The sequence below is a fragment of the Haliotis rubra genome, unplaced genomic scaffold, assembly GCF_003918875.1.
Source record: "Haliotis rubra isolate DU_JTF1 unplaced genomic scaffold, ASM391887v1 Scf193, whole genome shotgun sequence".
Classification (NCBI taxonomy): Eukaryota; Metazoa; Mollusca; class Gastropoda; order Lepetellida; family Haliotidae; genus Haliotis; species Haliotis rubra.
Genome location: NW_025765925.1, coordinates 537,810 through 559,497, shown reverse-complemented (window position 1 = coordinate 559,497; position 21,688 = coordinate 537,810). Strand labels below are relative to the sequence as shown.

Here is a 21,688-nt window from a genome sequence, read left to right as displayed (position 1 = left end):
TATGGGATCGTTTCAGTGCATTATGGGATAGGTTCACTGCAGGTTGGTATACGTCCACTGTACTATGGGATACACCCACTGCCTTTTGGGATAGGTTTACTGTATGAAGATGCCATGCTATGCTGGAGTGGGAAGCCGGAGTCTTATGTGTGACTTTAAATGGATGGAAGGATTTGACGAACCACTTCACTCGATTAACAGATATTACTCAGTCTATTCTCAGTGCTCTAAAATATATATAGTAAAAGACCAATGGGTTAAACATTGACATGGAATCGGTGCAACTTACGATTTCACTCACACACATCAAATACACAAGCAATACTAGAAATGACACAAGGTTAGAATGACCAGGATACAACCCTATTGTAAATTACTCTACAGCAGCTTGATGGTCTGGGGTAACATGGTGGTGGTGGTGCTGGTGCTGGAGTTACATCAAACCAACAAACACAGGATGTGTTGATATGGAAACAGTATTCACAAGATGGACAGGATTGTGGCAAAGAAAAGGGACATCACCCACTGGTTCAGTGTAGTCTATATGTGTATATCACGACAAGCCATGTTACTTAGGTTCTAGGTTGACTTGTTTGATAATAAACTGAATGTACCCCATCCACACATCACAAACGACTGATACCTCTCGGTGAACTCTGGCCTACAACTGGTACCTCTCGGTGAACTCTGGCCTACAGAGTCAGATCTCAAGATTATCCTATAGCAGTGGAACGCTGGAACCCTGTAGTCATCCCAGCTTCCTACATGACACAACAGCCTGTCTATATCTGACAGGAAACATTTTGATCTGTTTTAAGTCTCAACCATCCCCTGATAAATTTGCACTGATCTGAAAGTAACCTGGTCGATCAAGTCATGTGTCACATTGAACCTATGGGTAACATGACCCATGTGTCATGTCCGACCAATGCATTGAGCCTGACCCATGTGTCATGTCTTCCTCTCTCAGTAAACACTACACTGACATCTATCTGTCTGACTGGGATGCTACAGAGTTCCATTATTGAAATATAGAAACCACTGGTGATGACTGACATTTCCTCCGGGTTCTCATATATCAAGTGGGACATTTCAAAATTCATTATTTCTTCCCTACAATATTACAAAATCCAAAATATCAATGAATCGAAACAAACCAAATATTATCTGACAGAAAAATATCCTAACTACTTTTGACACCACAAGTTAGTTTTTATTCCAATACCATGTTGCACAGCTATAAGAAGGGAAGTACTTGGTTAGTCGAGACTACTTACTACTGGATACACCTTAATATTGGTTGGTGGGAGGTTGCTGAGGCGGGCCTGCTTCTAGAGAAACAAAATAGTAAAGAAAAAATTCAGTCACAGACAACACAAAAACACAGAGCTGAAAGGGACTGAGGCTTCATCAAGGTATAGTCCTGGTAAACTCTAGGAGCATGCAAGGAGGGCTTTGTGTGATTGTCCCTAGTCAACCGAGAAGCAAGGAGGGCTTTGTGTGATTGTCCCTGGTCAACCCTTGCAGCATGCAAGGAGGGCTTGGTGTAACTGTCCCTGGTCAACCCTAGGAGCATGCAAGGAGGGCTTGGTGTAACTGTCCCTGGTCAACCCTTGGAGCATGCAAGGAGGGCTTGGTGTGATTGTCCCTGGTCAACCCTAGGAGCATGCAAGGAGGGCTTGGTGTAACTGTCCCTGGTCAACCCTTGGAGCATGCAAGGAGAGCTTGGTGTAACTGTCCCTGTCAACCCTAGGAGCATGCAAGGAGGGCTTGGTGTAACTGTCCCTGGTCAACCCAAGGAGCATGCAAAGAGGGCTTGGTGTAACTGTCCCTGGTCAACCCAAGGAGCATGCAAGGAGGGCTTGGTGTGATTGTCCCTGGTCAACCCTAGGAGCATGCAAGGAGGGCTTGGTGTAACTGTCCCTGGTCAACCCAAGGAGCATGCAAGGAGGGCTTGGTGTAACTGTCCCTGGTCAACCCTAGGAGCATGCAAGGAGGGCTTGGTGTAACTGTCCCTGGTCAACCCTAGGAGCATGCAAGGAAGGCTTGGCGTAACTGTCCCTGTCAACCCAAGGAGCAAGGAGGGCTTGGTGTAACTGTCCCTGGTCAACCCTAGGAGCATGCAAGGAAGGCTTGGCGTAACTGTCCCTGGTCAACCCAAGGAGCATGCAAGGAGGGCTTGGTGTAACTGTCCTGGTCAACCCTTGCAGCATGCAAGGAGGGGGCTTGGTGTAACTGTCCCTGGTCAACCCTAGGAGCATGCAAGGAGGGCTTGGTGTAACTGTCCCTGGTCAACCCAAGGAGCATGCAAGGAGGGCTTGGTGTGATTGTCCCTGGTCAACCCTAGGAGCATGCAAGGAGGGCTTGGTGTAACTGTCCCTGGTCAACCCTTGGAGCATGCAAGGAGGGCTTGGTGTAACTGTCCCTGTCAACCCTAGGAGCATGCAAGGAGGGCTTGGTGTAACTGTCCCTGGTCAACCCAAGGAGCATGCAAAGAGGGCTTGGTGTAACTGTCCCTGGTCAACCCAAGGAGCATGCAAGGAGGGCTTGGTGTGATTGTCCCTGGTCAACCCTAGGAGCATGCAAGGAGGGCTTGGTGTAACTGTCCCTGGTCAACCCAAGGAGCATGCAAGGAGGGCTTGGTGTAACTGTCCCTGGTCAACCCTAGGAGCATGCAAGGAGGGCTTGGTGTAACTGTCCCTGGTCAACCCTAGGAGCATGCAAGGAAGGCTTGGCGTAACTGTCCCTGTCAACCCTAGGAGCAAGGAGGGCTTGGTGTAACTGTCCCTGGTCAACCCTAGGAGCATGCAAGGAAGGCTTGGCGTAACTGTCCCTGGTCAACCCAAGGAGCATGCAAGGAGGGCTTGGTGTAACTGTCCCTGGTCAACCCTTGCAGCATGCAAGGAGGGCTTGGTGTAACTGTCCCTGGTCAACCCTAGGAGCATGCAAGGAGGGCTTGGTTTGATTGTCCCTGGTCAACCCTAGGAGCAAGGAGGGCTTGGTGTAACTGTCCCTATCAACCCTAGGAGCAAGGAGGGCTTGGTGTAACTGTCCCTGTCAACCCTTGGAGCATGCAAGGAGGGCTTGGTGTAACTGTCCCTGGTCAACCCAAGGAGCATGCAAAGAGGGCTTGGTGTAACTGTCCCTGGTCAACCCTAGGAGCATGCAAGGAGGGCTTTGTGTGATTGTCCCTGGTCAACCCTAGGAGCAAGGAGGGCTTGGTGTAACTGTCCCTATCAACCCTAGGAGCATGCAAGGAGGGCTTGGTGTGATTGTCCCTGGTCAACCCTTGGAGCATGCAAGGAGGGCTTGGTGTAACTGTCCCTGGTCAACCCTAGGAGCATGCAAGGAGGGCTTGGTGTGATTGTCCCTGGTCAACCCTAGGAGCAAAGAGTGCTTGGTGTAACTGTCCCTGTCAACCCAAGGAGCAAGGAGGGCTTGGTGTAGCTGTCCCTGGTCAACCCTAGGAGCATGCAAGGAGGGCTTGGTGTAACTGTCCCTGGTCAACCCTAGGAGCATGCAAGGAAGGCTTGGTGTAACTGTCCCTGTCAACCCAAGGAGCAAGGAGGGTTTGATGTAGCTGTTCCTGGTCAACCCAAGGAGCATGCAAGGAAGGCTTGGTGTAACTGTCCCTGTCAACCCAAGGAGCAAGGAGGGCTTGGTGTAACTGTCCCTGGTCAACCCTAGGAGCATGCAAGGAGGGCTTGGTGTAACTGTCCCTGGTCAACCCTTGGAGCATGCAAGGAGAGCTTGGTGTAACTGTCCCTGTCAACCCTAGGAGCATGCAAGGAGGGCTTGGTGTAACTGTCCCTGGTCAACCCAAGGAGCATGCAAAGAGGGCTTGGTGTAACTGTCCCTGGTCAACCCAAGGAGCATGCAAGGAGGGCTTGGTGTGATTGTCCCTGGTCAACCCTAGGAGCATGCAAGGAGGGCTTGGTGTAACTGTCCCTGGTCAACCCAAGGAGCATGCAAGGAGGGCTTGGTGTAACTGTCCCTGGTCAACCCTAGGAGCATGCAAGGAGGGCTTGGTGTAACTGTCCCTGGTCAACCCTAGGAGCATGCAAGGAAGGCTTGGCGTAACTGTCCCTGTCAACCCAAGGAGCAAGGAGGGCTTGGTGTAACTGTCCCTGGTCAACCCTAGGAGCATGCAAGGAAGGCTTGGCGTAACTGTCCCTGGTCAACCCAAGGAGCATGCAAGGAGGGCTTGGTGTAACTGTCCCTGGTCAACCCTTGCAGCATGCAAGGAGGGCTTGGTGTAACTGTCCCTGGTCAACCCTAGGAGCATGCAAGGAGGGCTTGGTGTAACTGTCCCTGGTCAACCCAAGGAGCATGCAAGGAGGGCTTGGTGTGATTGTCCCTGGTCAACCCTAGGAGCATGCAAGGAGGGCTTGGTGTAACTGTCCCTGGTCAACCCTTGGAGCATGCAAGGAGGGCTTGGTGTAACTGTCCCTGTCAACCCTAGGAGCATGCAAGGAGGGCTTGGTGTAACTGTCCCTGGTCAACCCAAGGAGCATGCAAAGAGGGCTTGGTGTAACTGTCCCTGGTCAACCCAAGGAGCATGCAAGGAGGGCTTGGTGTGATTGTCCCTGGTCAACCCTAGGAGCATGCAAGGAGGGCTTGGTGTAACTGTCCCTGGTCAACCCAAGGAGCATGCAAGGAGGGCTTGGTGTAACTGTCCCTGGTCAACCCTAGGAGCATGCAAGGAGGGCTTGGTGTAACTGTCCCTGGTCAACCCTAGGAGCATGCAAGGAAGGCTTGGCGTGAACTGTCCCTGTCAACCCTAGGAGCAAGGAGGGCTTGGTGTAACTGTCCCTGGTCAACCCTAGGAGCATGCAAGGAAGGCTTGGCGTTAACTGTCCCTGGTCAACCCAAGGAGCATGCAAGGAGGGCTTGGTGTAACTGTCCCTGGTCAACCCTTGCAGCATGCAAGGAGGGCTTGGTGTAACTGTCCCTGGTCAACCCTAGGAGCATGCAAGGAGGGCTTGGTTTGATTGTCCCTGGTCAACCCTAGGAGCAAGGAGGGCTTGGTGTAACTGTCCCTATCAACCCTAGGAGCAAGGAGGGCTTGGTGTAACTGTCCCTGTCAACCCTTGGAGCATGCAAGGAGGGCTTGGTGTAACTGTCCCTGGTCAACCCAAGGAGCATGCAAAGAGGGCTTGGTGTAACTGTCCCTGGTCAACCCTAGGAGCATGCAAGGAGGGCTTTGTGTGATTGTCCCTGGTCAACCCTAGGAGCAAGGAGGGCTTGGTGTAACTGTCCTATCAACCCTAGGAGCATGCAAGGAGGGCTTGGTGTGATTGTCCCTGGTCAACCCTTGGAGCATGCAAGGAGGGCTTGGTGTAACTGTCCCTGGTCAACCCTAGGAGCATGCAAGGAGGGCTTGGTGTGATTGTCCCTGGTCAACCCTAGGAGCAAAGAGTGCTTGGTGTAACTGTCCCTGTCAACCCAAGGAGCAAGGAGGGCTTGGTGTAGCTGTCCCTGGTCAACCCTAGGAGCATGCAAGGAGGGCTTGGTGTAACTGTCCCTGGTCAACCCTAGGAGCATGCAAGGAAGGCTTGGTGTAACTGTCCCTGTCAACCCAAGGAGCAAGGAGGGTTTGATGTAGCTGTTCCTGGTCAACCCAAGGAGCATGCAAGGAAGGCTTGGTGTAACTGTCCCTGTCAACCCAAGGAGCAAGGAGGGCTTGGTGTAACTGTCCCTGGTCAACCCTAGGAGCATGCAAGGAGGGCTTGGTGTAACTGTCCCTGTCAACCCAAGGAGCAAGGAGGGCTTGGTGTAACTGTCCCTGGTCAACCCTAGGAGCATGCAAGGAAGGCTTGGCGTAACTGTCCCTGTCAACCCAAGGAGCAAGGAGGGCTTGGTGTAACTGTCCCTGGTCAACCCTAGGAGCATGCAAGGAGGGCTTGGTGTAACTGTCCCTGGTCAACCCAAGGAGCATGCAAGGAAGGCTTGGCGTAACTGTCCCTGTCAACCCAAGGAGCAAGGAGGGCTTGGTGTAACTGTCCCTGGTCAACCCTAGGAGCATGCAAGGAGGGCTTGGTGTAACTGTCCCTGGTCAACCCTAGGAGCATGCAAGGAGGGCTTGGCGTAACTGTCCCTGGTCAACCCTTGCAGCATGCAAGGAGGGCTTGGTGTAACTGTCCCTGGTCAACCCTAGGAGCATGCAAGGAGGGCTTGGTGTAACTGTCCCTGGTCAACCCTTGGAGCATGCAAGGAGGGCTTGGTGTAACTGTCCCTGGTCAACCCTTGCAGCATGCAAGGAAGGCTTGGTGTAACTGTCCCTGTCAACCCAAGGAGCAAGGAGGGCTTGGTGTAACTGTCCCTGGTCAACCCTAGGAGCATGCAAGGAGGGCTTGGTGTAACTGTCCCTGGTCAACCCTAGGAGCATGCAAGGAAGGCTTGGCGTAACTGTCCCTGGTCAACCCTAGGAGCATGCAAGGAGGGCTTGGTGTAACTGTCCCTGGTCAACCCAAGGAGCATGCAAGGAAGGCTTGGCGTAACTGTCCCTGTCAACCCAAGGAGCAAGGAGGGCTTGGTGTAACTGTCCCTGGTCAACCCTAGGAGCATGCAAGGAGGGCTTGGTGTAACTGTCCCTGGTCAACCCAAGGAGCATGCAAGGAAGGCTTGGCGTAACTGTCCCTGTCAACCCAAGGAGCAAGGAGGGCTTGGTGTAACTGTCCCTGGTCAACCCTAGGAGCATGCAAGGAGGGCTTGGTGTAATTGTCCCTGCTCAACCTTAGGAATTTGTAATCAGGTTTTGATGTACTGTACTGCTTGATGTAATTGTCCTTGTTTAACACTATGATTAGGTAGCACTGCTTGGTGCATGGTTGACTGGGTAAGGTAGTGTGAAGTTATTTAGGGCCTGGAGAGCAAGGAGGTGAGTGAATGCATTGCTTATGTTGAGATGGGCTAGGGTGGAGTGGTGGAGGATCCTGAACTTAAACCATGAGGAATTTGAAAACAAGTAAACCAAAATTGGGGTCAAGAAAGAGCCAAGTGCAGCTAGCATTTACAAGGATCCCATTCCAAGAACACGCGGCACCTTCCCATGTGAGGGCTGAGGGGTGTCACCAGTTACTAATATACCTTGATGAAAGCCAGCAATACATGTATATATAATATAGATAGTTCAACACTATGAGGAGCATGCAAGTTTGTTAGAAATATCATTGTCCAATAATAAACCTTTTACCGAGAAGGTAATTGGAGGAATAGACAGTTTGTCTTTCATACACCAGAGAGAAGCTTTTCAGTCCTGAAAACACTATGGAACAGCCTGCTGCTCTGTGTACAGACGAGTCAATATCAATATCAGTATCAATATCAATATGATGTATAGGCAACAGCACAGATACAGTTACCACAGCTAGATTGAAGCCATGCAGATAATGCTTCTTAGTACTATATACACAAAGACATGTCATATTTGAGAATATACAATATTCTGTAACCTACACACTCAACTCTATCACCAGATTTTGGATTAGAGTTTAATAACTGTCAAAACGTCAGGTCTGGCCTCTTTTGACTTTCTCTGAGCCAGATTGTTGGAAGAATGTGACTTGTGTGGAAAGGAAAGATGAGAATGAAAATATTGACTGTGCAGATGGATGTGGCCAGTGAAGAAATGTGTGAGAGCATGCACATAGTTCACACGCATTGCTGTGTGACAGGTAGGCAGGTGCTTGTATTTATAGGTGCAGCAAGTTCATATGTACAAGTTGATGAAGAAAATAGAATGCCATGTCTTTGATTGAAATCATTCAGAATGTACAATAATTTCCATTTCAAAATATTTTAGACATATTTCACACAAAATGAACACCACTCTAAAAAAGCCACACTTACCTTGACAGATCAAGCTCACATATAAAAGATTTATATTATTTGCAATAACACATCTAGCAATGGATTAGTAGTTTGCAGGACACACGTTCCACTGAATATGCAGCACTTGTTGAGGCTCACTTCCCCAAATCCTATTCACAATCCAGATATTCCAATGTGTCACCTATTCACAATCCTGATATTCCAATGTGTCACCTATTCACAATCCTGATATTCCAATGTGTCACCTATTCACAATCCTCCATTTCCCAGCTATATACTAGTTCCCACATAAATATGATATTTCCAAGGGCGACTTCTTCCTGACAGTACTACTCCCAGATAATCCTGTAACCCAGTCCTGATAATCCTGCATAAATCACATCCACAATTTTGCATTTCCTACATATCACAATCCGGATGTTCCTGGATAAGTGTGAACTATGAATAATCCTGGTACCCCGTCAATTAGTCCTGCTAATCCTCGACATAATTTAACTGCTGCTGGGGTCCACAATAGCAAAGAAGATACAGAATGTTCATCACAGAGCAGGCAAAACCCAGATTGCCTAATGACGTCATTTCACAAATCCTAATATCACAATGCTCATCACACAGTAGGCAAAACCAAGATTGCCTAATGACGTCATTTCACAAATCTCAAGTCACAGCGTTTTTCACTGAGCCGGCGACACCAAGATAGCAAATTGACATGTAACCAGTAGAGAACAACCAGTATGATATAACTCAACAGCAGTCAACATTGGTGTGAAGAACATTCAACAGTGATCTGAAGAACATTCAACCATGGTCTGAAGAACATTCAACCATGGTCTGAATAACATTCAACTGTAGTCTGAAGAACATTCAACAGTGATCTGAAGAACATTTAACTGTGGTCTAAAGAACATTCAACTGTGGTCTGAAGAACATTCAACAGTGATCTGAAGAACATTCAACTGTGGTCTGAAGAACATTCAACTGTGGTCTGAAGAACATTCAACAGTGATATGAAGAACATTCAACAGTGGTGTGGAGAACTTTATCCGTGCAGTCTGATAAACATGAAGCATCCTTGATTGCTTTACAATCCTTGACTCCAGTATCAATCCTTGACTCCAGTATCAATCCTTGACTCCAGTATCCATGGCTGACTCACTGCTCCAACAACCTGATCACTAGAGCCCCAACCTAACTACATAGCACCAGAAGATGGAACCTGTGTTGGAAGTGCTGCGTTAGCAGATCAACGAAACAACTGATAAGGCAAAAGAAGGACCCCAGCACAAAAAACAGGAGAAAACTTGATGTATGATTTTCACAAGCCTAATATCACAAGATTCTTCTGTATTTCAATGGAATTTATATTCTATTCTTGAAGACTAAGCATAATCACAGCTTTCAATGCTAGTGTCCAAACTATACATGAAGCCCCTATCCTCTCAATACAAAAAGATTGCATAAATATTCAGGTGTTGGCACTTGTCCTGACAGAGAGACCACTGCATGTTTACCACCTTGTATTATCACGAGAAGGGTTAGAACTAGACCACTGCAGGTTTGCCACCTTTAATTATCCCGGTAGGATTAGAACTCCACTTAACACTTGAAATGACAGATTTCCTATCATAATCACTTTGTATAACCATGCATCAAGCTTTCAATCCTAGCTCATAGTAACTGGCTTGGGTGAAGCACTATACTTTCTGTGGGTCGATCTCGGACTGCGTACCTGGGGAACTTGGAGGCTTAGAGCGGACCTTGAACCAAGGAGTCTCCTTGTACAAGAACCACAGGTTGGCAGCCCACACCAGAAAGTTGAGAAATCCGAAGATCTGAAAAGGAACAGATGGGAACTATCACCTGATATGGTACATATCAATTCAGATAAAATCATTACAGCCAATAACCAAAATGATTCATGTGAGCTAAAGATAAAATTTCATTGGGAATTGTGACAGATTAACTAAAGATGAAACATGACTGGCCTTTCAGAAAAGAAGTGCTACGTTGGGTCACTTCACTATATCTTAAGTGCCTCTTCATTCTTTAGGGTATTTGGGTCAGGGTTGGCTGTTGCCTACATCACTATTGGCCCATGGATCCCCTATCCCATCAATCACCCAAAGGCATTTCAGTGACAAGGATACACACTTTTAGTGAGTGAGTCAGTGTGGTTTTATGCTGCTTTTAGCAATATTCAAGCAATATCATGGCAGGGGACACCAGAAATGGGCTTCACACATTGTACCCATGTGGGCAATCGAACCCAGGTCTTTAACCACTAGGCTACCCCACCACCCCACACACTTTACCTTCATTGTGACCTTTTTCACATTGCAGCCTTGTACAAGGTATTGAAGTTGCCAAGTTTCATTGACATACAGGAAATGATTCCTGAGTTATTGTTGTAACAAAGTTTTCTTCCAGCTTTGACCATGAGGATGATCTTGACCTTTCATATATATTTTGCCCAATCTACTTGCAGGCATGCTCCTTCTTGTACCATGCTTAACTAACAAAACAGTGAGGCACTTCCTAAAGATGACAATAGGATGATGTGTATTTTGGTTTTTCAGCTATGTGAACTAAGGAAATATATTTAATTACACATCAACTAAAGATGAAATTTATCTGGGTTTTTCAGAGAGGTTAGCTTGAACTTTCCTGCAAGATACAAAGTATTAAGTCATCTGGACTTTTCAGGCAGGCGAGTGTAAGATCCACTCAACTTAACACTTACAATGGACACATTAAGGCTTGCAAAGTTGCCAAGGTGACCGACTTCACAGGGAGCATGTTTGCATTCTGGGATCAACTGGATGAGGCCTGACTCGCTGGGGTCGGTGAAGAACTTGACGTCAGACACACCTTGAGCCCAGGCAGAGGAAGCGATGAGCCATAGGGCAGTTATAACAACCGATATCACAAAGTCCTGCAAGCAAAAGGTAAAAGGTCACTGGTCAAACTCATTCAAATGAGTCAGTTTGTTCTAATGCTGCCACTTAGCATAGTATTTCAGTTATTTTGCATCACAACAGCGTAATGTGGAAGAAACAAGCGGGTGAGTTAGTGAGTTCCGGTTATATCATGGCATGTCAGCGTAATGTGGAAGAAACAAGCGGGTGAGTCAGTGAGCTCCAGTTATATCATGGCATGTCAGTTTTATGTGGAAGAAACAAGCGGGTGAGCTCCAGTTATATCATGGCATGTCAGCGTAATGTGGAAGAAACAAGCGGGTGAGTCAGTGAGCTCCAGTTATATCATGGCATGTCAGCTTAACGTGGAAGAAACAAGCAGGTGAGTCAGTGAGCTCTAGTTATATCATGGCATGTCAGCTTTACGTGGAAGAAACAAGCGGGTGAGTCAGTGAGCTCCAGTTATATCATGGCATGTCAGCGTAATGTGGAAGAAACAAGCGGGTGAGTCAGTGAGCTCCAGTTATATCATGGCATGTCAGCATAATGTGGAAGAAACAAGCGAGTGAGTCAGTGAGCTCAAGTTATATCATGGCATGTCAGCATTACGTGGAAGAAACAAGCGGGTGACTCAGTGAGCTCCAGTTATATCATGGCATGTCAGCGTAATGTGGAAGAAACAAGCGGGTGAGTCAGTGAGCTCCAGTTATATCATGGCATGTCAGCTTAATGTGGAAGAAACAAGCGAGTGAGTCAGTGAGCTCCAGTTATATCATGGCATGTCAGCGTAATGTGGAAGAAACAAGCAGGTGACTCAGTGAGCTCCGGTTATATCATGGCATGTCAGCGTAATGTGGAATGAACAAGCGGGTGACTCAGTGAGCTCCAGTTATATCATGGCATGTCAGCGTAATGTGGAAGAAACAAGCGGGTGAGTCAGTGAGCTCCAGTTATATCATGGCATGTCAGCGTAATGTGGAAGAAACAAGCGGGTGAGTCAGTGAGCTCCAGTTATATCATGGCATGTCAGCGTAATGTGGAAGCGGTTATATCATGGCATGTCAGCGTAAAGCGGGTGAGTCAGTGAGCTCCAGTTATATCATGGCATGTCAGCGTAATGTGGAAGAAACAAGCGGGTGAGTCAGTGAGCTCCAGTTATATCATGGCATGTCAGCGTAATGTGGAAGAAACAAGCGGGTGAGTCAGTGAGCTCCAGTTATATCATGACATGTCAGCGTAATGTGGAAGAAACAAGCGGGTGAGTCAGTGAGCTCCGGTTATATCATGGCATGTCAGCGTAATGTGGAAGAAACAAGCGGGTGAGTCAGTGAGCTCCGGTCATATCATGACATGTCAGCTTAATGTGGAAGAAACAAGCAGGTGAGTCAGTGAGCTCCGGTTATATCATGACATGTCAGCTTAATGTGGAAGAAACAAGCAGGTGAGTAAGTGAGCTCCGGTTATATCATGGCATGTCAGCGTAATGTGGAAGAAACAAGCGGGTGAGTCAGTGAGCTCCAGTTATATCATGGCATGTCAGCGTAATGTGGAAGAAACAAGCGGGTGACTCAGTGAGCTCCAGTTATATCATGGCATGTCAGCGTAATGTGGAAGAAACAAGCGGGTGACTCAGTGAGCTCCAGTTATATCATGGCATGTCAGCGTAATGTGGAAGAAACAAGCGGGTGAGTCAGTGAGCTCCGTTATATCATGGCATGTCAGCGTAATGTGGAAGAAACAAGCCGGGTGACTCAGTGAGCTCCAGTTATATCATGGCATGTCAGCGTAATGTGGAAGAAACAAGCGGGTGAGTCAGTGAGCTCCAGTTATATCATGGCATGTCAGCGTAATGTGGAAGAAACAAGCGGGTGACTCAGTGAGCTCCAGTTATATCATGGCATGTCAGCGTAATGTGGAAGAAACAAGCGGGTGAGTCAGTGAGCTCCAGTTATATCATGGCATGTCAGCGTAATGTGGAAGAAACAAGCGGGTGAGTCAGTGAGCTCCAGTTATATCATGGCATGTCAGTTTTATGTGGAAGAAACAAGCTGGTGAGTCAGTGAGCTCCGGTTATATCATGGCATGTCAGCGTAATGTAAAAGAAACAAGCAGGTGGGTCAGTGAGCTCCAGTTATATCATGGCATGTCAGCGTAATGTGGAAGAAACAAGTGGGTGAGTCAGTGAGCTCCGGTTATATCATGGCATGTCAGCGTAATGTGGAAGAAACAAGCGGGTGAGTCAGTGAGCTCCGGTTATATCATGGCATGTCAGCGTAATGTGGAAGAAACAAGCGGGTGAGTCAGTGAGCTCCGGTTATATCATGGCATGTCAGCGTAATGTGGAAGAAACAAGCTGGTGAGTCAGTGAGCTCCAGTTATATCATGGCATGTCAGCGTAATGTGGAAGAAACAAGCGGGTGAGTCAGTGAGCTCCAGTTATATCATGGCATGTCAGCGTAATGTGGAAGAAACAAGCGGGTGAGTCAGTGAGCTCCGGTTATATCATGGCATGTCAGCGTAATGTGGAAGAAACAAGCAGGTGAGTGACTTCTCTGATATTTACTTAAATTATGTGTGCGAACCAGGATTTGAAACCCCTATGGGTTCCTGGCATGTTCCTGGTTGAGATTATGGAGGTTGATATACCAAACTTATTTTAGCTAATTAGTGAATGAGTTTTTATGCTTCTTTTAGAAAAAATGCAAAGGCTTTAACCACTGGTCTACCCATCAGTGAAACCGAGATCAGACCAAGAACCATCTTCAAAGTGAAACAGGAATTTGAACCACGAAACAACTTATTGAAGATGAGAGACCTCACTTTTGGTTGGGGTAATCTGGCCTTGACACCTTCAGATGTATCATGGGGGTCATGGGACACAACTCTTACATATGTTACAACGCAATTTATAAAAACATGCCGAAAAATCAAAACATCCCACTTTGTAACTTGAGCTTCAGTAAATAAGGAAAACACTTGTACAAACTGTAATACACTCAGTTCACTCACCCCAATGACAATTCGGTTGTTTTTGCGGTAGAGATCGTCAAAGAAGATGTAGAGAATAAGAGCACCAATGCAGTAGAGGAAGGCAATGACTCCGACAAACACGTAGAACTGGGCTTGTGTCGTCTCACTCTGTCCCAGGTAGTAGGGTATTGATGTGCCATTACAGTTGATGACAACTGCAACACTTCGCAGACTGCAAGACAAGAGGTATGGACTAATGGAGGAGCGTGGACTGATGGAGGAGCATGGACTAATGGAGAAGAGTGGACTGATGAAGGATAGTGGACTGATGGAGGATAGTGGACTGATGGAGGAGCATGGACTAATGGAGGAGCATGGACTGATGGAGGATAGTGGACTGATGGAGGATAGTGGACAGATGGAGGAGCATGGACTGATGGAGAATAGTGGACAGATGGAGGATAGTGGATAGATGGAGGATAGCTGACTGATGGAGGATAGGACAGTGGACTGATGGAGGATAGCTGACTGATGGAGGAGCATGGACTGATGGAGAATAGTGGACTGATGGAGGATAGTGGACAGATGGAGGATAGCGGACTGATGGAGGAGCATGGACAGATGGAGGATAGTGGACTGATGGAGGAGAATGGACTGATGGAGGATAGTGGACTGATGGAGGATAGTGGACAGATGGAGGATAGTGGACAGATGGAGGATAGTGGACAGATGGAGGAGCATGGACTAATGGAGGAGCATGGACTGATGGAGGATAGTGGACTGATGGAGGATAGTGGACAGATGGAGGAGCATGGACTGATGGAGGATAGTGGACTGATGGAGGATAGTGGACAGATGGAGGATAGTGGACTGATGGAGGAGCATGGACTCATGGAGGATAGTGGACAGATGGAGGAGCATGGACTGATGGAGGATAGTGGACTGATGAAGGATAGTGGACAGATGGAGGAGCATGGACTGATGGAGGAGAGTGGACTGATGGAGGATAGTGGACAGATGGAGGATAGTGGACTAATGGAAGAGAGTGGACTGATGGAGGATAGTGGACAGATGGAGGATAGTGGACTGATGGAGTAGCGTGGACTGATGGAAGAAAGTGGACTGATGGAAGAGTGTGGACTGATGGAGGAGAGTGGACTGATGGAGGATTGTGGACTGTTCGGAGAATTGAAACTGGTACTTACTCAAATGGATATGAGTAGTCATAGACGAATTCCTTCCAGGGGTTGCTTGCATTGTTACATTTGGTCTTCAAAGATGAATTGGTCCTGAAGCTGGTGGTTGTTGCAAAAGCAAATATGGCCACAATCTGAAAAACAAAGTTACTTGGTTTACCTTTAGCTGATTGAAGCAGGCTATATCTACATGTGTCCGGTACACGAACCCCAATCAACCAACATAGGAAGGAAGACTTGCCCACAGAGTCTTTTTCAGCTTCACAGTCACAGGTTATGACGGAAGGACATGGTCAGACTAACAGATGTATGGACAACTGACATTATATCACACCATAAGTTATTATAATCAGTAGTAAAATCAGTTCCAATTGGGAATAAATGTGGTAAGTTATACTGACATTGACCTTTAAATTGAGTCAAGGAACAAGCGTAAACAGCAAGAGTAATAACATATTACGGAGACCCAATGTGCAATGTTTGGCAAGCGTGCTAGTCAATAATCAAATGAGCTGCAACTATGAACAGGTTGGTCATTTAGGTCAATATATTCCAGTATGAATCTCTTGTAGCCTGTCCACCTTAGAAATAGCTTGCATAATTAGACCACAATAAAATCACTCTGACAAAAATGTCCAAGTACTGCCTGTGTCGGAAACATTCTGGTAAATGCCTTTGATCAACCTGAAAGGGATTCTCTCCAGAGACACAGTGATGTTCTGGGTCTTTCATCATCATAAATACCCTGTAGCACCTTTCATCTTTATTTACCCAAACAAGAAACTACTTTATAAAGACAGGAAGTAATCGATGTTGTCATTCAAATCCAAATCCTCCCTCCGAGGTTTTGTTCTCCGCCTATTTGGGTTCAAAATTTGTCTGGAGTTGTTAATAAAGATGTCTTTTATCTACTATCAAACATCCAGGTAAATACAAGTTAGCTTCCAACTCCTGCACACAAGTTCCCCTACAGCAACAGTTTATTAAAACCATAGGTGACGTTCAGTTATCTGTGAGAATAGTCCTGCTCAAGAGTGAGTGAGTGAGTGAGTGAGTGAGTGAGTGAGTGAGTGAGTGAGTGAGTGAGTGAGTGAGTGAGTGAGTGAGTGAGTGAGTGAGTGAGTGTGAGTGTGTGTGTGTGCGTGCGGGTGGTGGTACAGCTACATCAACCAGTATGTCAGGTACACCCTGGTATCAGAGTGAGTGAGTGAGTGAGTGAGTGAGTGAGTGAGTGAGTGAGTGAGTGAGTGAGTGAGTGGTTAATACGCAGCTATCACTCTAGTACCAGTATCACGGAACATGGAGAAACTGTGTAAAGCCCAGGCGGAAACTATGCCTCAATGTTGCCTCCGACTCCATCAATATTCTAGACACAGAAAGTGACAGTGTGATGGCTTATTGTAACCAGGTCTGACAGCAGTGGTAAGGTCAGCACTACTGGTGTATCAGACGGTGACCCCTACACTACAGACAACATGTACATCCTCATCCCCGATTCTGAAACTGCAGTGGGTGTTGCAAAACCAGACCCCTGACACTACAAACAGCATGTTCAACCTGACCCCGACAATACAGACAGAATGTACAATCTGACCCTAAATGCCTATCACTGAATTATCGGAGCAATGACGTACACCAGAAGTACCCTAATCTAATGACCTATTACCCAGCAATCTATGTGCAGCTTCTACATACTTTCACTGCCATGTCCATGTGAAATATTTTTGCAACACAAGAAATTCACCAAAAATCAGATGTTCAAGATTGTCAAGAAACAAGATGTGGTCACTGATGGTGAAACGATGCCTCATTAACTGACTGACTGACTGACTGACTGACTGAGTTTGGTTTTACGCTGCTTTTAGCAATATTCCAGCAACATCACGGCGGGGGACACCAGAAATGGGCTTCACACAATGTGCCCATGTGGGGATTCAAACCCGGGGTCTTCGGCGTGACGAGCCAACGCTTTAACCATTAACCTTACAGTTCATTTGTAAACAATGAACATGCTGCTGACGTAGAATATTCTACATAGCAAGGTTGTTGTGCATTAAAAGCTATCTGGTCTGACTTGTGATGTGGAACTTGACTCGCTGTAATGATGATTAAAGAGCACTGGGCCTGTGTGTGTCAGTGACAAGTGCCACGCTAAGTCCTCCTCACTCGGAGTGCTGGACCACCAATAACTCCCTGGCCCGGCATACAATGCTATACAATACCACTCAGTCTATAACACAGTTATACAACGCTGCCTCCTCTTATGTCTGCCAACCAAGGTTCAGCAGCAAGATGTACAAGACCAATCATGTCTGCATCAACATGTAGATCCACAATCTCATCTCCAGAGCAAAATTTATATGAGTAACATGACCTTCATGTCAAAGCGTATGACAACCATGATATGATAATCCATCGTGATAATGGATATCACAACATATTTGCTCATTACTCAGTGAATGCTGAATACAATATTTTGTTAGACAGCACTTCTGGCCCTTGATACCAGCGGGGGCGTGAAATGATCGCAGTATAAATCAGTGTTGGCTGTCTGAGGGGGACATTTGCCATCAATTTTGCCACAAGCATTCATCGGCCATTGTTTCATATTTACACAGGTCATTTGCCATGTCAATATCGCAGGACCCTGTGTCATGTAATTAAAGTGTCCATCTTTCCTCATTACAAGCAATGTATCACAAGTTAGTAATGTGATCTGTGGCAAGGAGGAGGGAAGCGATGCCGCGGTGCTACAAAACCTTTGTCCTTAGTTAGCTGCTCCACTGCACCATGTGGTCAATACAAAACCTACATCGTGAAACAATGAACTTGGTAAAAGTGTGAAGTTCTCCAACTCTTTGGGTGAGTGAGTGAGTTTGGTTTTATGCCGCTTTTAGCAATATTCCAGCAACATCAAGGTGGGGGACACCAGAAATGGGCTTCACACATTGTACCCATGTGGGGAATCGAACCCGGATCTTTGGGGTAACGAGCAAACGCTTTAACCACTAGGCTAACCAACTGCCCCCACAATTTGGTCACAGAACAGCAACACATCATAGCATCTAACTAAACTTGACTCAAGGTGGGTATCAAACTCAGACCTTGAGCCAGACTCAGCTAACTCTGTTACCACTTGGCTAACACACCTGCTCTTAATGAAATAACAGATAAACAATCCTGTTCTACACCAAATAGTGAACTATATTGGTTTTTATTAAAATAGACTACTAACAATTTACCTTGGAAGTTTTAAGCAAAGAAATGAAGACTATTATCACAAGGTAGACACACAAATGATAAACTGAACCAACAGATATGGGAGACTTCAGTATTAGTTACTGTGACAACAAAGGTAAATTGTATGAATTCCGAGAGAGTCCATTAGACACATGATCCACATTGTCTCCACACTGAGAGGGACGTCGGACAAGAGTTATTGAACAACTGAAACTTATACGTCTCTACAGACATCGTAAGTGTTATGCCTAACTATAACCGTAGATGGAATATGTAATCAATATACAGTTATTCCCTATCCCACAATCCAACTGGAATGATAGCTCACAATTTACTCATGCAATCGCTATGATAAGTGATAAGGCTTTTCACATAGCTTCTCAACTCCGTCTCAATAGATTCAGAGTAATCTAATTGTAGAGTCCTTTAGGTTGGAACTAAATACAGGAAGTGTTATTGGTTGGTGCAGCCCAGGCTCCATGCTGTGAGCAATGTTATTAGGTGCAACTTGCCAAGTCGCGGTAACCATGTTTGTCGTGATCATATTAAGTTATCAGCTAGGACCATTATTTCCTGGTAGTTCCAGGAACTGCGGTGCCAAGTTTGTAGACACCGTTTATATGTCCCATACTCCGCATGATGAGGATTAAATGATGATTTAACCAGAGCAGCTTTGGAGGGTGACTCAGAACCAGCCTAGACTTCAAGAAATGTCTTCGACAGGCGGCAAAATGAGTTATGAACAGGTTTTGGACATAAATTTGTTTGCCTAGAATGCTGAGCAAAAGCGTTTTGAGAAACAATTCTATTAACTTAGTGTTACAACAGATTAATGAAGGTAAGTTGTCGAGACGAAATAATGGTTGATCTAATAATCCACTTGCTGTCCAAAAACATGGTCGAAGCCTGCCTGAACTTTAAAGTGTCTGTACAACATATTTAGAGTTATTTCAGTCACAGTAAATCCTCAATCTACAAGAGATCTCCATTCTAGAAGTGAGGAAACCTTGAGAAGAAAACATAAAACATTTAGCTTGACGTTTTCTTACTTTGATTTTTTCAATATCAATCCATTACATCTTCTCTCTCCGTATAATCTCGTTTCAACCTGCTACTAAATGAAAATCGAACAATTCATAACCCTTGTGTTGACTTAACTACTAATATAATAGGAAAAACTTCAAGGACAACCACCCCTAGGACACACGATAAATTCAAACACTGTTCCCCATGGAGATCTGGGTTAGAGTTGGTCTCAAGCAACCCACAGGATCAGGTGCTCAGGCTCGCTGACCTGGCGGCTGCATGCCATTGTATTTCTATTGTGTAGATCAATGCTTCTTATGTCAATCACTGGATTGTGTGGTCCAGGCTTGATTATTTACAGATCATCTTCATATAGTGTGATGTAAACAACAAACACATCAAACAATGGTGAGGTGAGGTGAGGTGAAATTGGGTTTAACGTCGTGCTTGAGAATATTTCGCTCATATGACGACGTGCATACGTGTGTATGTGTATGTGCGGCTGCTTGTACTAGCCCAGACTGAAGCTGGTTTTATAGTGCAAGCTCACTGAGATACCATGCCGCAGTGAAGCATGAATACCCCACTCAGACACAGTATACTGACTCCGAGCCGACCAGTCCTTGTTGTACCCATTAATGCTGAACGCCAGGCAGGGACCAACAAGTACGATATTTTAACGTCTTTTGGTATGACGCGGTCAGGGATCGAACCCGCGACCTTCTGCTCTCCGGGCGGACGCTCTAACCACTACACCACGGAGGCTGTCTCAAACAATGGTGACACCTGAACCCAATTTGTTTGCATGAAACTTATTCATCCCACTTCATATTTTAAAGAATCTACACAAGGTGAGCTAATGCAAACCACATCATTTTCTGTCTTCAACACGTTGAGCAACTGAGTAAAGAGAAGTAAAGCGAGTATTCCAGCTGACTAGATTTGGTGTGTTAACGCAACAGCAGCATGGCTGGACTGGTAGGATGCCAAGCAGCAATCAATTCACGTCAAGCTGGGAGAACATGGGGCGCAGATTGGTACAAAAAACATCCAAATAGATTGTAATTTGTCTGTGACTTGTTGGACATGACAGGATCAGTCAGTGATAAGAAAATAGCGAAACACAATCATTTCCCATTTTCTTGTACCATAACCAAGTTTCCTGTTTTCATGATACAACATCATAACAACTGATTCCCTTCTTTCAAGTCTTCTTTTACACAAAGTACATTTCAACCTAAGCTTGGCCGAAATTGGAATCATTTCTCAATGCAAAAGTGTCAGTGCATGCTTTTTCCGTGTCATTCTCAGTTTTGCTTGTTAACGAGGTGTGAAGTGAGTGAAATTGAACACGTATTGAGCACTAACGAAGGCTCTTAGGCTAAAACCAGGCCAGAGTGACTGTCAAAATGACAATTAACTTCATAAACAGATACGATTTCAGACCAATTTATGCTGCCAATAATCAGTAATCATCCCAGATACAATATATTTCAATAACCTTCAACGGTGGGGTAGCCTAGTGGTTGAAGCATTTGCTTGTCACACTGAAGACCCGGGTTAGATTCCCCACATGGGTACAATGTGTGAAGCCTATTTCTGGTGTCCCCCGCCGTCATATTGTTAAAAGCATCGTACCACCATACTCATTCCCTCAACATTATGCTACTCCATGCTGTTTTCATATAATTCCACCACAAATATAATTTCAGTCATTCTTCCCTCAATGCAGAAATAACATACTGTCAATCAAAGCCAGTTATTTGATTTCCCCATGTAACTACCAGCTACAGTACAGTGACAGCAGCCTCCTAATGGCCACACTGCTGCAGAACATGAACACTCCGAGCACATTTGTTCCGGTCTCCGCAGGACACCACAAAAACTGACCACTATCCTCTGTGACATAATGCCTTGCAGGAAAGGATATCTAAATGTTAATGTACTTAATTTCAGCATCCTGACTAAAACGTGTGATTCTTGAGCATTGATTATTGAACAAACAACACTGTAGAAAACTAATTATTATGTACGGTACTGAAGGACAAATCTGCTTGTCCAGGTTGTTTAGACCAGGCAGACACAGTACACAAGACCCATGTTAATATTCCTCCCAATTACACTTAATAATAGCCCCTGTGTAGGCAGCAAGCTAATATTCTTCCTTGAGCCAATTATTGGATCTGCAATATGTTTTCCTTGGGTAAAAAGCAGGTACAAATTTGCATGATTGCCACATTATGCAAATGCATCTGCTGTTCAATGTTGGAGGTTTGGACCACGTGAGGGTCATCTTTCCAGTTGGGCCCACTCCATAACTACCTCGCAACAGCTTGTTATCAGTGGACAAGTGAAGGATGTGGCACAATGCTACATAAAGAAGAAACAGATATGATTTTACTAAGAAAGTTAAAATCTTGGTCTTCCTGTGTAAAAACATCTCCAGGTTAAGTTAAGCTTGCCAAGAGGATCAAAGTCCCCTCTAGCTCTACACTGAATTACCCTGTC

General features: G+C 45.8%; 1 protein-coding gene across 1 annotated transcript in view; it reads right to left on the bottom strand.

Moving 5' to 3' along the window:
• The window catches only part of LOC124274666 (synaptophysin-like), a 134,575-nt gene that overhangs the window by 2,110 nt on the left and 110,777 nt on the right, over window positions 1-21,688 (bottom strand). The window contains exons 3-7 of the mRNA XM_046710026.1: window positions 14,924-15,048; window positions 13,758-13,950; window positions 10,574-10,765; window positions 9,563-9,665; window positions 76-1,331 (exon numbers count right to left, since the gene is read on the bottom strand). Of these exons, the coding sequence (XP_046565982.1) occupies window positions 1,291-1,331; window positions 9,563-9,665; window positions 10,574-10,765; window positions 13,758-13,950; window positions 14,924-15,048 (654 nt within the window). The 3' untranslated portion in view covers window positions 76-1,290. The remainder of the gene's footprint in view (window positions 1-75; window positions 1,332-9,562; window positions 9,666-10,573; window positions 10,766-13,757; window positions 13,951-14,923; window positions 15,049-21,688) is intronic.